Source organism: Cinclus cinclus, chromosome Z, assembly GCF_963662255.1.
Source record: "Cinclus cinclus chromosome Z, bCinCin1.1, whole genome shotgun sequence".
NCBI classification, from domain to species: Eukaryota; Metazoa; Chordata; class Aves; order Passeriformes; family Cinclidae; genus Cinclus; species Cinclus cinclus.
This window is the reverse complement of record NC_085084.1, coordinates 57331320-57351805: the sequence shown is the minus strand read 5'-3', so window position 1 is coordinate 57351805 and position 20486 is coordinate 57331320. Positions and strand designations below refer to the sequence as shown.

Genomic DNA, 20486 nt, shown 5'->3' with positions numbered 1-20486 from the left:
TTTAAAATGTCTGCTTACAATGAAAACTCAGCTTCAAGGTGCTGTTTCTATCCTTCTCTTAATCAGTGTTAGTTTGTGATCCAACTAGTTATTTTGTCTTCTGAGTTTAAACTGGGAGTAAAATTGCTTGTACAGATCTTATTAAAGCAATTCTTTTGGCTTTCAGGTTTAATCAGCATGTGGCAAGTGAGCACATGCTGTCTAAAATCCAGTGAAAAGTGATAATCCTCTAGCTGGACTTCCAGTTGATATTTTGTTTTTCCTGTAATACACTCAGTTACTTTTCCTCTAGGGCTATGTAGCTGATAAAAGAGAAATTTAGCTTTTCATAAACCACCTAAGCTGTTCTCTTGTCTTCAAGTTTTAATGTTTTTTTTCAGAGTCAGAACAGTACTGTCACTAAATCCAAATATTGCAAAGAAAACCAAGTACAATTAGTCAAGAAGTATTTCTTATATTTCTTTCAGGCAGATGCTCTGAACAGAACCAAAACAAACTATGGCTTGTCTTACAATGACAAATATGGAGAGTGCAACAACTTCTACTCTCCACCAGAATGGTGACATCCGTGGGAATAGCAGTGCACCCAAGCAGACAGAACCATTGCTTCAAGTGTACCTTTATCATTCTCCTGGGAAGACAGAAGGAGATTACCTTCAATTTTCAGCTGGAGAATATGTTGCAGAAGATATTTGTGCTGTTGCCTGTAAAGCCTGTGGTAAGTATATACCAAACAGTTCATCTAACAAACCAGTGAAATCCAGCTTTATACAAGAAGGATTTTAACAATCCAAAGCTCATCAAAATGGTAGCATTTGGGCTAAAATGCTAATTTCTCTGTTCATTCAGAAGTAATTAGCACCAGACTGTAAAACTGTTCCTGTTGGAATGGTTATGAGGCTAAATTGGGTGGCTGCCATATTTTTTCAAATAATTTAAGGGTATACCATCCACCATCCTATAACTGAAAGTCTTTTTTCATTGAGTTGAGATACAGTTTGAATAGGTAAATCATAGCAAGAGCTGTGAATTGCTTGAATTACTTCCTGATGCAGCCCTGCAAAACAGATTAGTCCTGAAAGTTGTGCATAAGTTGTATATTATATATGCTTAATTGCTTTGCAGAAGGAAACTGTTCTACTAGATATAACATGAATGCTTGTGTGTGTGTGTGGTTAATGCTCTTCGTAATAGTTTAGGAAATAAAATGTGTCAATAGCATTGTATATTTTAAATAAATAAATACTACATCGATAACTCAGAATGCCTTTGAATTGTTGCATTTACCCTGAGTCTAGCATGTACCAGGGCTGAAATCTGAATCTGAAATCTGTATTAAAATAATTCAAGCATGCATTTTGGGCATGCATTCTTCTTTCTTTCTTTCTTTGCAAAAGTACACTGAATTTTTTAATAAAACAAATTAATTCTTGTAATCTCTGGGTATGAAAGTGAGTATCTTTTTGTTCTTTTTTTTTTTTCTTTCATAACAACTATCAGTTCTTAAATCATGAGGCATTGCTTCTTATTTTTTGAATTTCTTTTTTTTTTTCCTGAGAGTATTTTGTAGTTGCATAGCAGAATACATCTCTATACAGTCAAATAATGTTTATGTTGGCAAGACTCATCTTTCAGGAGTAAGCTATGAGTCAGAATACTTCATCAAGAAGGGAGTGATTTGGGTGATAAGCAAGACTGAAATAGAACAAAATTGGTAATTGTTAATGAACTCTGTGATCTGAACAACTGATAGATCTTTTGGTATCAGAGCTGATTACATCCAAGTATGACTGCTCTTGGGGGCAAGCACAACTGGATCTAGGCAAACATCAGCAGTCAGGGAGAGTCTTGTTATGTACCTTTCAAACAGTTCAAATAGTTGAAGATTTTCCAGTTGCTGCTAACTTGACATTAGATCTATTATACCTGGCATGTATTGGCTATAAAAATATTAGTCTGTCTAAGTATTATTCTGCCATTTGATACATACATGTGAAAGCTCAGCCTTTTTTGTTTTTGTAACTTTATTTTAAAACAGTTTATTGGTCTGGGAAAAATATAATAAATATAACCTTTTTTTGTGAGTTTGTATTTTTTATAAGGAAAACTGTGCATAAAAGTGACTATCACATTTTCCAAATAGAAATTAAAAAACAAATAAGGTGTCTTGAAATTAAATTTAAATTGATGAGTCAGTCATGATTCAGTTCTTGCATGTTAGCTAGTAATTGCCAAGCAAAATATTAGAAATGCCACACCAAACTGAAGAAAAGGTATTGCTCTTAGATATAGCCTGAGGAGGAAAGTGGTATTAGAAGAACTAACTGATGGTGGAAGTGAAATATATTGGAGAAAACATTACAGAATTTGCAGAATCTTTGTGTTAGGTGTATCTTCATCTTAATTCTCACTCATCTGAATTGCAAATATGTTGGAATTTCCATGGTACTACCCTTGAAAAATATTTGTCTCTCTTGGAAAACCATAAAATGGCAGAGAATTTTTAATTATAACTAAGTAAAAACAGTATTTCAAAGCATTTACTGTGACAAGCAGTGGCAGCATTTGCAGCCAATTAAATCTTTTCAAGGGAGAGACTGTATTGCATAATGTGATGATTTGTAGTACTTCTTTGCTTCTGTGCTTCAGAAGAGAGTCCATGCTGCTAACAAGGGAATTCTAAGCAGATTTTCCCTAACATGCTAAATTTCCAGAATTTACAAGACTCAGGGTTCAGACACGGCTCAGAGTTCTCATTGAGTATAACTGTTCACTGAGGGTTGGGGGTGTTTTTGTTTTTGTGGTTTTGTTTGTTGGTTTGTTTGTTTTGTTTGTTTTGGTTTTGTTTGTTTGTTTTGTTTTGTTTTTTTCTTTTTTTTTCTTTTTGGTGGTTTTGTTTGGTTTTGGGGGCAGGCAGGGAGGAGGTTGTGTGTGTGTGTGTGTGTGTGTTTATTTGTTTGTTTGTTTGTTTGTTTTTGTGAGGTGGTGGTGTTGTGGGATTTCTCTTTGTTTGTCTTCCTTTAGATGATAGCCTTTCCTGAAAATCCACCCAGGACATGCAACCCCATGCTCTTCCCCGATAGCTGGGGAATGAATTAATCAGAACTCTGGGCAATTCTGTTTTTCCCAGAAAAGAAATATAAGCTTTGATTGACTATTGAGAAAGCATTTTGTTGACAGAATAGTGACATTGAATGTGCTGTTAAGGGTTTGGTAAGCCTCCAGCTCTTATAAATGATGAATGCAAGATACTATTTTTATGTCAAAAAAGGCAAGCAAATTTCTATCTAGTATATGCAAGGCTACCTAAGTTTTAAATAGTTTACTTTGACTTGTGTGAGAACTAATGTATGTTAGACTTTTTAATGTAGAAAAGTTGAGATTTTTAAACTAGTTTTAAATCATTCAACTAATTGCTTTCATATTTTGTTGTTTAATGACATAGATGCTTGAATTGAGAGTTTCATATGACAGTATTTCTATTGCAGACTGCATGGCTTTCACATGGTGTCGTGGCTCTTTGTGATTTACACTTCCTTTTATTTTTACTTAGAAGAGGGACATTGCCTTATAAAAATACACTGTATGGGAGAAAAGGTTTCTAGTGCCAACAAAGGCAGACATAGAGGAAAAAACTGAAAAAATTAGTGTCTGGATGTGAAGCTCTAAAATCATAATGAGAAAAAGAAGAATCTGGTTTTTTTTAGTCTTGAAACAGAAGTTCAAAACTTCTTCAGAAGTATAAACTTATGCTGTGTTGTAGTCTTTTGTGATGTTACTTGACTGTTTTTTACAGCAAGGCTCCTTTCTTTAGCCTTATGTAATAACTAAAAAATTGTAAAGAGATAATTTCATTGTAATAGTCCAGAAAATTTGTTTGATTGCTTTTGCTGGAGAAGTAAAGCAGAGAATTTTCTGATTAATTCTGTCTGAGTCACTATCTGCTCTCCTAATTTCTCACGTGTTGAGCTGATAGCATGGTTAATGCAGTGCAAAAATCCAGGGCAGGCTTTTCAGTACCTGTTGTGAATGGCTTTTATGATTTTACTTGTGTTGAAAAGAACATTTCTTCATTGAAAAATGAAGAAAACATGTTCATGCTTTTGATACTGTTGGCATGTCTAGGCTTCAGCAGGAGACTTTTATTCCCTGCGCCAGTTTTTTTTATTTTCATTGTTTCTAGAGAAAACATTTAAGTATTGCAGTTATCACCCCTTGTAAAGGCCCTGCAGTTAGTATTAGTGGTAAGAAATACACAAGAAGAGAAGTTTCTGGCCTCTTTCCTTTTGTCAGATTTTTGTGGACAATTTCAAGACTCTGTTTAATAAAGGGATTTGCTCTGTTTTATTATTGTTAAGCATAGTGTAGCAAAGAAAATAGTTCTAAAGGGGAAGGGATAAAATAGTGGAACTCCCTTTCTTGAAAAACGTGCATGATCTCAGTGTCTTTAAATATTCCCAGTGAATGGTGCAAGTCAGCATTCAGAACTATAAATGCTAAGGTATGAGGGATGGAAGAGTGCACAGTTTACTTTTCATACAAAGGAAGACAGCAGTGGGGAAGGGCTTAGTATAAATATTTCTGACTTGTAGGAGGTGTACTACAGTCATGTCTTAAGTGTTAAAGTTTGAAACAATCTTGAAATACCTGTTTGTTTTTTTTTTTTTTTTGAGAGGTGGGGTGGTATGGGGATTGTGGTGTCTATAATGTATTTGGTCAAATGCAGCAACTTAGCATTTGAATTTAAAAATATAGTTTCGAAATGTTGTTCAGTAAGCATACACAGGATGGGTATGTTTGGGTAAATGTGTTAGAGAGATCAGGTAGATCTCACTAGCTATATAGTAAATATTCAGCATTGCCCTGAATGGTGTTTAGCAACTGGGAAGAATCATGGAACAGGCTAGGGATTCTCATGTACATTACATTGTAATTGATCTGAAATTGTTTGGTATACAGACACCACTTAGCCTTAAAACTGCTAAGTTACAGCTTTATGGACAACTGGCATGTAGTATAGTATAGTTCATCCCACTTTACACATCAAATGAGAACCATGTTTAGTTACATGGGGTAGGTTTCTTTTTAACTCGATAAAAAAATTCTCAAAACTTGGATGGATCAAATATGTCACATTGCGCCATAAATTTGCAACATTAAGAATTGCAGCCAATCTTTCAGTTACTTATCCCTTCAGTTTTATTCCTGTGGGAGGTTTGTGTAGTTTTGGTTTCCCTTTCATTGCCTTACATAATGCTTTCCATTCTCCTATTTTCCTGTAAGTCTGTGATTCCTTTTCAGAGAAAATCATGTGTTGAGACTTGTAACTCTGGTATGTTTTGTAGAACTTTGGTTTAAGAAGGTATCAGATGATTAGCCTACAGATTTCAGCAGTTTAATCTTCACAAGTACACAATAGAACTCTAGTTCTTAGCCCTCTTACTGGACCCCTCTATAAACAAACCCGTTTTTATATTGAACTTAATAAGCTAGTTGTTGTTTAAGACTGAAATATGTTCTTTTCTAAGGGGTTATATGGTTTTATATGTGGAGTTGATTGGTTGTTTCTTCTGATTGTCTTACATTCAGCTTAGATGTGATGAAAGAAGTATGGGGTCTGCCCCTTTCAGTAATTACCTAGGTGTTGTTCAAAACAGAAAGAAATAAAGGATTGTTCTTTCTCTGCATTTCTTGTGAGAATTTAAATTACTTCATTCTAAGTCTGAGCAAAGGTGTGGCTACTTGGCCTTTTCTCAGAATTTTTTTGTCTCTTAACATCATGTTAAGTTGCTTTTATTGTCTTTACCTGTTATTTTGTCCATTATTTTTTTTTGCCTTCCTCTCCCAAATTATATTGCTTAAATGTAAAATTTTCTTTAGATATGACGTACTGTGACTTAGACATTTTAATTTTTCGTCCTGCTCCCTGGCCTTTTAACCTGTGTATCTTTCTGTCTTCAGAATATGTATGTCAGTCAGTTTTCAGGCTAATCTGTTTTCCAGGTCTAATACTGGCATCACATGGATACATAACACTGCAGCACAGTACAATACTGAGTCACAGGCTGTGTTTCAACTTGGACTGTCAAATTAAAATTCTGGTTCTGCTGAAGAGTTGATTTTCAATTGATTTTTATAGTGTCTAGTTATGTAGGATTGCTTTTCAGTTACTATTAGCATAATTCAAAGTAGTTGAGGAAAAAGAATATTTTCCAGTTCTGTTTTATTGAGCAATGTATGTTTGGGTTTGTTCTAAATACGGAGTTACCAAGATGGAAATGGCTGGTGGTTGTCCTAGTCATTATAATTTTCTTTGTGTTGTTTTAGTTCCAGTTTTTAATCAGTCTAAAGTCTTAAAATCAATGTTTAGTCTTAAAATCAATATTCAAATTAAATATCTGATTTTGGAAAGGCAGGGGAAAAAATCTACTGTTGTAAACTGTTTCTAAACTGAGAGGCTAAGAGCACATTTTATTAAATGCCATACAGAGAAAATCTTGTAGACTAATAGTGAGGTATAGGACAAAAGGTGAGCAGAGCCTTCAGTCAGAGAACATAAAGGAAGCATGAGAAATTTAACCAGCAAAGCAGCTTGCAGGTTATGGGATCATGATTGCTGTGTTGTTGGCAGTAGTGATACCTGTTGCTGATAGTAGTAGAGCACTCTGGCAATGTGCTTCTTTTAACCCACAATATTTCTTTAGTATTTTGTGAAAATGGTTTCCTTCCTTTCCTTGATGTTTGCTCCTGTGTTCTTCATGCAGGTATCATGCCAGTGTATCATAACATGTTTGCACTCATGAGTGAAACAGACAGAATGTGGTATCCCCCAAATCACATCTTCCATGTAGATGAAACAACCAGACTCATCCTAATTTACCGGATAAGGTAATCTAAATAAAATGTTGTATACTTTCCATGGTAAAACGAGACTGTGTGAGAAAACACAACCAATATGATATTCAGTTGAACTGTAGTTTCTCGTAGAAATTATGGACAGATTGCTGGCATTTTCTGGAAAAAAAAAGGGAGGAAAAATAATCGAAAACATTGGAGTGATTTGATTATGTCCTTTATTAACTTTCTCTATCCCATATATTTACCAGTGTTAGATTGAAAAAACAAATAATAAAAATATACTAGAAGTAAAAACAACACCTTTTTTAATTAAGTGCTTGTGAAAGTCCTCTGTGCTTGCCTGTTTGAAGTGAGTGGCGTTTTCTGAAATGCAGAGTAATTGTCATGCATAGTCAGGCATGTTTCTGCTATACAACCATTTTTCCCTAACCTTATAATTGAATGTGGATAACTAAAACTATAGTCACAGTTTTCATTTTTTGAATTGCTTAATTTATTTACATTATATAATTTGGCCTGAGTGTTTTTTAGGAACTGTTTCAAAAGAAACTAGAAGACTCTAATAAAATTCTCAATTCCTATTAGTGAGAGTAACTTCGCAAGGTTCTCATTCCTGTCAGTACAGTTTATCACACTGCCTAAATGTTGTAATATTTTAAATCATCAAGAACTGGGTCTGAAACCTTCCTTGAGTAACCGGGGTTTCATAGTGGTCCTCCAGATCAGCAGCACTAGTTACATGTATATGAGGGCAATAATGTCTGATGTTGGTAACCAAAAAGCCTGTTTATTGATGTTTGCTTGAATTTAATTTCCCACCAGGTTTTATTTTCCCCACTGGTATTGCAGTGGCAGCAACAGAGCATACCGGTATGGCATCCTTCGTGGTACAGAAAGCCCTGTCCTTGATGATCTTGTCATGTCTTATCTATTTGCACAGGTATGTTTTGCTCTCTTCCTTTTACGTGCAGTTTGGTAAAGGTTATTAGTATTTATTCCCTTTCCATCTTCTCCTAGTAACTCTGTAGGCTCTTGAAAGCTTGAAGCCCTCTCAAGCTGGAAATTAAATTCCATGTCCTATTGTGTGTTTGGAGAGATGAAGTTCAAAACAGTGCTTCTAAGCATGATAGCAGCTGGTATGCCTTATGAATAAGTACATCTTTTTGTGGATGAAGTAGGTAATTCAGTCCTTAAAAATCCAAGCCAATAAAACCCCCTAAACAAACCAAACATAAGCAATCAAAAAACACAGCAACAGCTCCCCCCAACAACTGCACTATAAACCTCTCTTCTTGATAAGCAGCAGTGCACCAGTTTTCATTTGCTTTCTTGTATTCTTTCTCAGTGGCGAGCTGATTTTTTGGATGGATGGGTGCAGATGCCTGTTACTCATGAAACACAAGAAGAATGCCTTGGGATGGCTGTTCTAGATATGATGAGAGTGGCCGAGGAAAAGGACCAAACTCCAATGGCTATTTACAATTCAGTCAGGTGATTCTGTAATTTGTAACTGTTTCACATCTATCTGATGCCTAAAGGTTGTAGTTTTACACATTAGTGTCTAGGAGGAGGCGTTCAGCTGTTGGCAGTTGATGTATTCTAATAGCAACATATTTTTATTTGTTATGTAAACTAGAAATCAATAGAAAATTTGTGTCACAATGGCCATTCATGATTTGGATATATGGATTTGATTCTCTTAATAAAAGGTAAGGCAGCAGCTTCTTATGTGAGAAAATATATAAGCAGTAATTTTAGGTGAGACAGCTTCTGGATGTCATCAGATCCAAGCCCCCATTCCTGACAGGGCCAAATTCAAAGTTGCATGAAGTGACTCAGGGCCTCGTCCAGCCAGGTTCAGAAAATATCCAGATGTGGAGATTCCCCTTTACCTCTGTGCAGCTCTGTCCTGTGCATGACCATGGTCACTGTGAAAGATTTTTTTTTCTGTACCTATTCAGTCTTCTCCGTGATACTGATGATCCTGTCATGTCCTTTCACATTATTAGATGACAATTAGTAGAACACCATACTTGAGCCTTCTTTTCTCCAAGCTGAACAAATCAAGCTGCCATATGCCTCTTCTGTCCTGCCATGTGCTCCAAGCTCTTAACATCTTGGGCAGATCTCTGCTAAACTTTGAGTTCATCAACTCATTTGGGTGTATCAATCCTATCAGTTTCTACTCCACATGAGTTAGTTCTGTTCCTGACATAGGAATTTCAGTGACCATCAACCACAGTGTTGCATTTTACCACCTGTGTTTTCAGCCAGGAAATCTGCCCTTTATCCATGTAGTTGCCATGCAGTACCCTCTTTACAATTTCTACACCAAACAAAGCAATTTTGTAACTTGTGCTACCTTATCAGAACTTCACTTTGAATCTTTGAATATATGGAAAATGCATTATGTAGTTTATGTTGCAATTGAGTGAGGGAAAAAATGAAAAATGGAAGAAAACAGAGGGATCTATTTGAAAGAGTGTACTACAGATCTAAGACAGGATCTTTGTTTTCCTAGGGTGGAAAAATAATGGAACATTTGGAGGAGAAGGTGTTTTCAATGTTGATTGTTTAGCACAGTAAACAGGGGGCTCTATTTGAGAGAAAATACTACAGACCTAAGAAAGGATCTTTGTTATCCTAGGGTTGAAAAAATAATAGTACTTGTAGAGGAAAAGATGTTTTCAATGTTGACTTGTTTAACACAGAACTAATTATCTTTGATGGATTTAATGGATAAAATTAGTAGCTTTTTTGTCTGGTTATGTATTCACAGCTACAAAATGTTTTTACCTAAGTGTGTGCGAGCCAAAATCCAAGACTACCACATTTTGACACGAAAAAGAATAAGGTACAGGTTCCGCAAGTTTATGCAACAATTTGGCCAATGCAAAGCTACTGCCAGAAACTTGAAACTTAAGTATCTCATAAATCTGGAAACCCTTCAGCCTGCCTTCTATTCAGAGGTTTTTGAAGTAAAAGAGCCTGGTGGAGGTCCTTCTGGAGAGGAAAGTTTTGCAACCATTGTAATAACTGGAAATGGTGGAATTCAGTGTTCAAGAGGAAAACTTAAAGATTGTGAGACACTTGGAGAGCAGGTAATTTTTTTAAATTATTTAACAACTGTGCAGTTTATTATGGAACAGAGTAGTAAGCTTGTTTTAGAAGTTCTGATTTACCTCAAGCAAATTTGGTAAGCAAATTTTACTTCACAATAATGATACAACTTCCATATGGCTGGGGACCACAGAAATATAATAACTTAAACAATGCAAGATTTTAAAATTAGATTTTATTGAAGTACTAGAAAAAAGTTGTGTAATACTTCTCTGCTTGACACATAAAAAATGCGGAAATGTAATGACTGTGCCCCCAGGTGTAGATAAAATGCAGAATTTCCCCAGATTCTCTTGGAAAGCAGTGATCTAAGCACTCCAAACAACAGGCAAATTCCCCTATACCTCTTTGCTGGAGCAGGAAAACAGACACCTACCAGTGTCTCACTTAGGAAATTTAAAATGACATCTGTGTGACTGTGGAGGCCATACAGTCTTTGTTCAGGAATTAGTTGTTCACTGGTTCCTCTAAGTGCTTGTAATCACATACTGCTGCGTTTTTATTTATTGGTATTGTTTTGTGTGTGTGTGTGGGATTTCTCATTGCAACTGTTCATTGTGTTGACTTTACGAAAACCTGATAGAAACTCAAAGCAGTGTACATTGGGAATGTTTGAGTTTTCCAAAGGTAGAAGTGGAGTATATGTGAGTTTTTCAGAATAATCGCATTGGTTTGGTACTTTTGATTCATAATATATAGCAGACAAGACCAAACTACAAAGGGTTGTATTTTTACAGTGTGCTGTAATAATTTGTAAAAAAGTGCTATGTGTTAGTGGCTTTTTTAAATACTTAGCAAAATGTAAATCTGATTACATGCCCTTATTTTTTGAAATGTGGTGTTCTTAGAATGTTTGTAGATTGGCAATTACCCTCTTTCATAGTTGTTATGTATCAATCCTCTGCCTTCCCTAATTTTCCTGTAAGTGCCAGTTGCTCTGGCAGGAGCTTTCATTAATGTCAGATTTTGCAATTTCCAGTTTTAGGTGTACAAAATGTATGCATACTATGCTGTTTGGGCTTGGCAATTAAGCCTTTAGTAAGAGTAGTGTTTGAAGGAATCATATTTTTTAATAAAGATTGACAAATTATTTTTCATAATTAAAAATACTATCATTCTATTATTGACAGACATTCCATATATTTTTACTGGTAAAGAAACTGTTTATAGAGTTGGTTTTGAAAACCAAATTAAGTAATATGTCTTGTAAATGTGATCATAACTTGATCCAGTAAACTTTATTGATGAATTGTCATTTAGATACTGAACTGAAAAAAAACCTATTTATTTGTATGTAATAACATATGATGACTAGATTATAAAGAAATTTGTTTTGCAAGTTTACATTTTCAACAACTAGATGAACAAGTGGATAGGACTGAGAGGACAGCCTTCTCTTCTATTTTTCTTCATTCCAACTACGGATCTTGCAGATTGTATCACTCTGAATAAGTCATGACATTTTGTATCATTAGCAGGCTTTCTAAACCTGATTAATCAGGATGCCAGTAATAAGCTCACCAAAATAAAATCAAATGAAAACGGAACAAAAAAAAAAAAACAAACTCAAAAATAATCAAATCATTCCACTGTTCACAAAATACTACAGAGTGAAGAAATATCTACCATTATAAAACCCTTATGTGGGTATTTTTGTTCATGGTTACTGGATCTCTGTCTGTTCTTTAATTTATGTTCCTAGTGATGATTTCGTAAAGAAAAATAATCCTTTATTTTCTTGTAATGGCATGTTTAAGGTTTTATAATCCTCTTTGTTGCTGGCTTAAGAATTCAGAGTTGTAGGAGTTCCAATGCTGCAAATAGATGAAGCCTTTTGATTGCCATTTATGTTATTACTGATAATTTATAGTATTTGTTGCAGGATTTACAAACATACTGTGATTTTCCTGATATCATTGATGTCAGTATTAAACAAGCGAGCCAAGAAGGTTCCAGTGAGAGAAGAATTGTCACCATTCACAAACAAGACAGCAAGAATCTGGTCTGTTTACTTTGGTTGCTGTTCTTTCATATAGATACTGCTTTGAGCAGGCTGTGCGTTTGTTGTATGTGTAGTATTGTGTAATCCATGACCACATTAATTAAGCATGAGATAAAACTAAACACATATCAGCAGTGTAAGGGGTGTATCAGAGCACTAAAGGTCTTCTGCATTCAAAGCTGTGCGCTTGGAATGAAATAGAAATAGGTATTTATGTCTGAGGAAAATTTCTGGTACACAGATTGGTTCTTTTGTTTATTAGTCTTAAACCTGAGTCCATGGTTTCAGTTCTCAAGTGTGCTGTTTCCATGGTGTCCTGATAAGCTGTCTGCTAGAGACCAACACATTGAAAAAGGCTTCAAAATGCTCTGAAGAATGATGATACAAAATAAGTATCAAGACAAAATTAATGTTATTGCTTTTACTGTGTACAATTCTTTGAAGAAGATCTTAGGGAAGTATTTTATATACAAATGTAAAAAGTTTTTTGCTTGAACTACGACCTTGCATTTGTCAGTCCTTCTAGCAGGTATAATTATGATGGAGTTGTGGGGTGGGCTGACCCTGGCTGGGCACCAGGTGCCCACCAAAGCTGTTCCAACCACTCCCATCTTCAGCTGAACAGGGGAGAGAAAATATAATTAAAGTCTTGCAGGTAAAGATAAGGATAGATATCACTCACCTATTAGCCGTCATGGACAAAACCGAGTTGACTCAGGGAAATTAATTTAATTTGTTGCCAATCAATTCAGTGTAGGGTAATGAGAATAAAAAAATCTTAAAGTTTTCCCACCCCTTCTCCCTTCTTTGTGGGCCAACCTTATTCCCTATTCTCTTCCTCCATCCCCTCAGCAGTGCAGAGGATTGGGAATGGGAGGTGTGGTCATTTCATCGTATGCTGTCTTAACCTCTCAGTCTTCCTCAACTCACCCACTGCTCCAGCCACGGATCCGTCCCATGGTGGACAGTTCTCCATAAACTTCTCCAATGCAAACTGTTTCCATAGGCTGCAGTTCTTCATGAACTACTCCAGTGTTGGTCCCTTCCATAAAGTGCAGTTCTCCAGGCACAGACTGCTCCACAGCTCCATAGTGGTTCATGGGCCACAAGTCTTGCCAACAAGCAGATTTCAGTGTAGGCTTCCCATGGGGTCACAACCTCCTTGAGGCACATCCCCCTTCTGTGACATGAAGTTCTTCACAGGCTGCAGGGTGATCTCTGCTGCACCATGGGCTGTTCATAGCTGTACTATAGCTGCCTCACCATGGTCTACACCATGGGCTGCAGCTGTTTCCAGGTCCACTTCTAAACACTTACTGAAAAACACCAGCTCTTTCTATTGCTCTCTAGCAAAGAAGTTGCCAAATAATTGTGTTCAGCTACTAAGTATGTCTCCAGTATCACAGGCAAACACATACTAAAGCCTGTTCTGTCGGGTTACACTACTGAATGAAATCTAGAAATTTCTAGACCAAGAAAATGTTTCTTTATTTTTGTTTTATTTGCAGCAATAAATATGTTGTTGCAGATGAATTTAATTTTGCCCTGATTTTATCTGTTAATCATACTGTACATAACACCTTTTTCATACCCATTTTCCTTTGACCACACCATTTTTCTTCCTGCTCCTATCTATTGTACCTGTCTTCATAGTAGTAAAAGGTAATCTTCTGTCTATGATCCAGTTCAGGAGGCCAGTTTTTCCTGACTAGTAATTAAGTTTTCGGGCAGGTACTTTCCTGGAAGTTTTTCTTTTCTGCTTGAAGGCAGACATATAATCTTTAAAAAGTGAAGGCTTTCCTTTAGGGGAAAGAACAACACTATATTGGCAGTGTCTGCATGCTAAGTTGTATCTACTAATTTTTCCCTTTCAAATGCTCTTTCATATTGGCATTCCTCTCCTGTTTCATCTATTTAGACTAAGGGTTTGGTTTTTTAACGGCAGATTTTATAGGATCATGGATTGGTTAGAGTTGGGAGGGACTTAGATATCTGGTTCCAACACCTGCCATGGCCCGAGCCACAGTCCATTAGAGCAGATTGTTAAAAAGCCTGTTCCAGGAATAAGGGATCCACAGCTTCTCTGTTTTGTTTGTTTTGGATTTGATTTTGAACCTTGAAGGTTGCTATCAAGTGTTGAATGATAACAATAAGGTAGAATGTGCAAACACCAAAAACTGCTTTTATTCATGTCTTTTATTCACGTCATGTTTGCGTATCTTTTATAGCATTAGCATATCCCAGAATTTTTTGTTGTCTATTAAAAATGGAAATTCTCTCTTCCTCCCTACCCTGCATTGTTCTCTGGCAATTGAACAGGAGGCTGAATTTCAGTCATTAAGAGAAGCTCTCTCCTTTGTATCATTAATTGATGGATATTACAGATTAACAGCAGATGCCCATCATTATCTCTGTAAAGAAGTAGCACCACCATCAGTCCTTGAAAATATCCAAAGCAACTGTCATGGGCCAATTTTGTAAGTATTTTTTTTAGTAATATGAAAATCGGATATTATTTTTGGAAGATGAGCTTTAGTTGTCTGTGAACTTTGTTAGGCATCTTAAATTTTTTTGTTGTTGTCGTATTTATGTAACATAAAATGCTTTCTATTTTTCCTCTTATTTTTCACTTTGTAAAATACAGTGCCTTCTTAACATGTTATAAAGGTCAAGTGGAAAGATCATTCCTTGATATGGATAGAAACAGTGAGCTAGCAAGGCTTTTTCAAGAGGAAATTCATTCTTATATTAACAAATGCTGCTTCATTTCAGCTCTTTTTTCTTGTTAGCCATTTTCCTGGTTAAACCCACCTTTCTCACCCACACAAATGTTTTGCTAATTTAAGCTTATTTGTTAGGCAATTTTGTTATACCTTCTTTCATAATGCATGTTGAAAATCATATTGTAAGCTGTGGGGAATCTACATTTTAGCCTTAACATTTCTTATTGGATAAATAAGTGTGATAATTTAGCATAAAAAAATTAATATACTACCCTCTACATAAGCAACCACCCTATATATTGGAAAATAAAGGGGAAACTGATTAACTTAAAACAAACTGCACAAAACTGAAAGTTTTAATTGTTGTTCTATTACATATTTGTTGATATTGCTCATTACTCAACCTCTTACATCTCTGAATTGTGCAATTATGCAATATCAAATATTTTCTTTTTACTGTAGCATGGACTTTGCTATCAGTAAACTGAAGAAAGCGGGTAATCAGACTGGTTTCTACGTCCTTCGCTGCAGTCCTAAAGATTTTAAAAAATACTTCCTTACCTTTGCTATAGAGGTTTGTATTCTGTCTTAGTGTCTATTTGATTTTTGTTGTGATATAACAAGGAGCCTGAGATGTTCAGTAAATTATTCTGAATTTTCCCTCTAGAATGTTTGTCTTATATGTATATTCTATAGCTACTTTTGTCAGATGGGCCAGCTTTCAGGGTCTTGTGAGAAACATCAGAGTTGGTACAGAATTGCTAATGCACATACCACATGACCTGGGGACCAAGACAGGCTGAGGGAAGAGAGCTTAAGAGTTCTGGAGATAGTGACATGGATCTTGGGACTGTGATAAATGTTTGGGAGAAGGAGCAATTTGATGGGTTTTCTATTTATTTAAACTTTGGAAGATTTTAATTGAGTTTTTTTCTCTGGGTTTTCCACTCACGTCCTCCTCCCTCACAAATGGGGCTTCACTGGATTGATGATCTTTGATGATCTAAGAGTGTCTCCTTCACAAGTTCCCCTGGGTTTGGTTTCTGTCCCCATCCCCAGTGCAGGTCCAGCCCTTTGGCAGCTGTGACATCAACACAAATCTCCTGGGTATATCTGTTGTTAGCTAGAGCAAAAGCCACCCTGGAAATGCATACAGTTCTCATGCAGCCAGGGAGCCAGATGTACCTCTTCTCTCTGACATTGCAGCTAGTGATAATAAAGTGCTTTAATATTGCTGTTAAATCCATTGTTTCATGTATTTCTCTCGAATTACATTAGCAGAGCAGCCTCTGTGTTTTTATCTAGGAAAGATAATACATTAATTTTCCTGCTGGTGTACAGCAAGCTAGCAAGTTTGCTTATACTATCAGAGATAGGTACATCTCTGAAAATGATCAAGTAATGCTAATGTGTGAATGGAGAAATGTTATGTCCAGTCAAAAAAGTATGTGTGGTAGGGAATTTTGTAGACAAAGAAATCAGTTTCTGAACAAGCTTAGAGAGGCAAAGGTGAAACTTAAGCTTGTGAGAGTAGACAACCATTGCCTTAAGTGATTTTGCTGCAATGTTTTCTTCTTTTTCTGAGTCTTGTGCAAGTCATTGGAATGCTTTTTAAGTTCAGAATTTGTTGGAACATTTGCTGCAGTATTGAGCTATAGGACCACAAAAGCAGTAATAAGAGCTCATCTTGTTTAATGGTATATTTTCAAGAGTCATTGTGAAAATAATTCAGTGCATAATAAAAATAGCATTAGGAAGTAATTTCTTAGAACTGTGCTGGAGATGACAGGAAAGCAGAACTACAGCTGAGATCTCCAAATGCCTGCCAAACAAACATGGAGTATAAGCACCAGGACTATTTCGTCCAACAAAATTTTGTTTTGATGTAACCCTGTGTCAGGGTGAATAAGCTTTCATTAATAGCTCTGAAGGATTTTTCCTAGGATCCATTAACTGTTTTCTCAGCTCCATCTTTTCTGATTTCATTAACATTTGTTTTTCTCTAGCATCAATATGCTAGCTCCAGTGATGTGAGTAGAGTCGTGTTTTCGCAGAATCAATATTACATAGTGAGAACAAAACAAATTATGATCATATTTTTTTAAAGCATCCTTTCTTTACTTAGTAGAGTGCTTACATTTAAATAAGCTTTCAAATATTAAATATTAATAGTTTTCATTTTTAATGGAAAAAATGTCTGCAGCGTGACAGTACTACAGATTATAAGCACTGCTTAATTACGAAGAATGAAAACGGAGAATATAATCTTAGTGGAACCAAGAGAAGTTTTAGTAATCTTAAGGATCTCTTGACCTGTTACCAGACAGAAACTGTCCGTTCAGACAGCGTAATTTTCCAGTTCATCAAATGCTGTCCTCCAAAACCAAAAGGTAAGAGAGAGATTATTTCTAAGCAGAAAGTTTTCTAACTTCTAGATTAAAGACTTAAAAAAATAAGTTAATACTAAATGACTTTCAGGTGGTTTCATGATACAAAACTGGGAGGAACTGTTGGTACCGTTGAAGGTGGGGAGGTCCCTAGAGAGACCTCAGCAAGTTAGAGAATGGGGCAATCACCAACCATATGAAGTTTAACAAATGCCAAATTCTGCACCTGGCATAGGGTGACCCTGGATGTACAGACAGACTGAGGAATGAGCTGCTGGAAAGCAGTGCCACAGAAAGGGACCTGGGTTTCCTGGTCTGTGGCAAGTGGAACATGGCTCAGCAGTGCCCTGGCAGCCAGAAGGGCCAACCCTGCCCTGGGGGCATCAGGGACAGCATCACCAGCCAGGCAAGGGAGGGGATTGTCCTGCTCTGCTCTGCGCTGGGGCAGCCTCACCTCCAGTGCTGGGGGCACTTCTGGGTGCCACAGGGTAGGAGAGAGATAAAACTATTGGGGAGTGTCCCAGAGCAGGGCTATGAGGATGGTGAAGGGTTTGGAGTGGAAGCTGTGTGAGGAGTGGCTGAGATCACATGGTCTAATCAGCCTGGAGGAGACTGAGGAGACACCTCATTTCAGTCTTCAGCTTCCTCATGAGGTTAAGGGAAGGGGCAGGCACAGATCTCTTCTCTGTGGTGAACCAGTGACAGGACCCAAGAGAATGGCCTAAATTTGTGTCAGGGGAGGGGTTTAGGTTGGATACTGGAAAAAGCTTTTACACCCAGAGGGTGGCTGAGCACTGGAAGAGGCTCCCCAGGTCAGTGGTCACAGCACCAACCTGAGAGAATTCAGGAAGTGTTTGGACAATGCTCTCAAGCATATGGTGTAGCCCTTGTGGATGGTCTTGTGCAGGGCCAGGAACTGGACTTGATAATCCTTGCAGGTCCCCTCCAACTCAGAATGTTGTGTGATTCTGTGATATATTTGGGTGGGTTTTTTTAAATTTCACTGACCTATTTATTCATCTTCTTAGTCATAGTTTTCAGTTCCAGTGTCTGCCAAATTTTAACTGGGTATAAGGTAGCCTTCCAAAAGTAATCATGATAGCCAGTTTCATGATTAGAAGCAAAACTGGTTTCTTGATACAGTGGATTGTGTGCAGCAGCATCTCTTCTAATGTCAAGAGTTTTCATGCCTTGAGAAGGAAGGAGCTACTAAATGGATTATTTATTGCTGAAAATACTTCCATAGGCAATGGAACCAACAATGTCAGTGAATTTTTGACAGTTTATCTTAGCTGAGTTATGCCAAGCCTCCAGTATGGTTTCAGCTCCTTTTTAACACTGAAAAAAATACACATGTAATAGAGCTCCTCCCTGACGAGTGGATTTTTCTTGAATTTGCATTTATTTTTTTTTGCCTACCTTTGATATTCTTATCTTTCACAGTTATGAAATCTTTAAATATCTGCCCTAAGCAGTACTATGTACAGTTAATATTAGTCTGTTGCTATCAAAGTTTCTACCTCAAAAGAAACTTACCAGAACAGACTCTATGATAGAATTTTTACTTCTCTCAAATATGGTTGAAAATATCCAATGGATTCAAAATCTTATAAAAGATGTAAGGAGTAAATATGTATGCACATTATAGAGAATATTTTTTGTAACATTGTTTCACTGAAATAAAAAATGTATACACATCAGAATGATAAGTTATTGAATAAATATAATCATGGATGTGGGCAGATACCTACAGACATACTTTTCAGATTTAGTTTTAGAATCAGACTTGCTCTACTTTATATTATAAAAGAAGGTAATTTACATCCCCTTTTCCATCCCCTCTTGTTATTACAAATAGTGCAGCAGTTGAAATGGGAAAGCAGGTAGGAATAGTTTCAGAATATTTGTCAAAAGTAGGAATACTTAAAAAAAATAAAAGAGTGAACATAGATGATTTTTGCTGGTTAGAAAATATCCAACTTTAATTTAAATGAAATACTGTGTGGATTTTAAAGTACACTGATCTCAATATGATATCTTGTTTGTGTTTAATTAGGAGCCTCTAATTAATAATCCTTAATAATCCTGAAACTATATTGGTTTAGGTCTTTATCTTACAAATTTACTTTGGTTTTCCTTTCCCTCTTTCTTCTCCTAGATAAATCAAATCTCCTAGTCTTCAGAAGCAATAGCATTTCTGATGTACCCTCATCACCTATGCTACAGAGACACAAAAATGTCAATCAGATGGTCTTTCACAAAATCCGTAATGAGGACTTGATATTCGTAAGTCTGTTAGCTTTTTTATTAAACCCAACTGCAGATATTTGATTTAATATGCTCCAAGTTTTAAAAACCTCTCTATGTGTTTAAAAGAATCTTATTTGAAGTAGAAGATTTTGCTGTAACCTTTCCTTAGAGTTGTGGAAAAGAATTTATTTTATTTTCCAGTAATGCAACTAACTATCTTTTTATAATAAAGAAGCATCCTTTTGACTGCAATAGCAGTTATTTGGTTCAAGAGATGTCTAAATACATATTTAATGGAATTTCTTCCTCTCTGGTTCTTGCAGCAAGTTATTTTCTGAGATCCTTGAGTATTTTATAAAAAGCAAGCAAAAATTTCAGATGTTTCTGATATAGTTGTTTTCTTTCCTTCTCAGCTGGACTCTACAGCCAGCACACCTCTAAAGACTTGCATATGCTTATGCAGGGAGATTTTTTTTTAAGATGTCTTTTAAAATAGGCAGGTATTTTTGATCCTTTTTTCTATCTGTATCCTTCCTTCCTTTTAGGAGGAGAGTCTTGGACAGGGCACATTTACTAAGATTTTCAAAGGTATAAGGAAAGAAGTGGGAGATTATGGCCAGCTCCATCAAACTGAAGTTCTTTTAAAGGTGCTGGATAAAGTGCACAGAAACTACTCTGAGGTTCGTGGGATTGTTGACTGCTATATAACATTTGTCAGTGCTATGTCGGGCATTACTCTTCTTCTTTTCTTGAGCATTACCAATTTATTTCATAAATGTATATTTGTTATATGGTAGAGGGCTGGTCATTTACACAATTGAAATACCAGAGGAGGGGGGCTATGGCCTCAGGATTGTCTTAACCAGTAAATTCATTGTTTGCAGACAAGGGACCACAATTTATGGAAAAAGTACTTCTTCTGGGTAGACTGTCTTTAGATTTTCCAGTAAAATCAAGTAATCAGAAGTATTTATGTATGAGAAGACCTTGCCATACATGAATTCAGCCATAATCACTGAGCCTTTTCACTTTTTGAGAGAAGCTTTTAGCAGACCTGAAGTGCTTTTGTGCAAGAGCTGTGCAACTGGCAGTGTAATCAAGCCTGGGACTGTGTATGTGAGAATTTAATTTTAAAGACTTTCACAA

General features: G+C 36.3%; 1 protein-coding gene across 1 annotated transcript in view; it reads left to right on the top strand.

The window, feature by feature from the left end:
• Positions 1-483: 483 nt before the first annotated feature.
• Positions 484-20486, top strand: part of JAK2 (Janus kinase 2) — a 43502-nt gene continuing 23499 nt past the window's right edge. Inside the window, exons 1-11 of the mRNA XM_062513689.1 lie at positions 484-718; positions 6765-6888; positions 7681-7798; positions 8204-8349; positions 9638-9959; positions 11861-11980; positions 14300-14457; positions 15166-15277; positions 16907-17093; positions 19249-19376; positions 19886-20020. Coding sequence (XP_062369673.1) covers positions 499-718; positions 6765-6888; positions 7681-7798; positions 8204-8349; positions 9638-9959; positions 11861-11980; positions 14300-14457; positions 15166-15277; positions 16907-17093; positions 19249-19376; positions 19886-20020 — 1770 coding nt within the window. The 5' untranslated portion in view covers positions 484-498. The remainder of the gene's footprint in view (positions 719-6764; positions 6889-7680; positions 7799-8203; positions 8350-9637; positions 9960-11860; positions 11981-14299; positions 14458-15165; positions 15278-16906; positions 17094-19248; positions 19377-19885; positions 20021-20486) is intronic.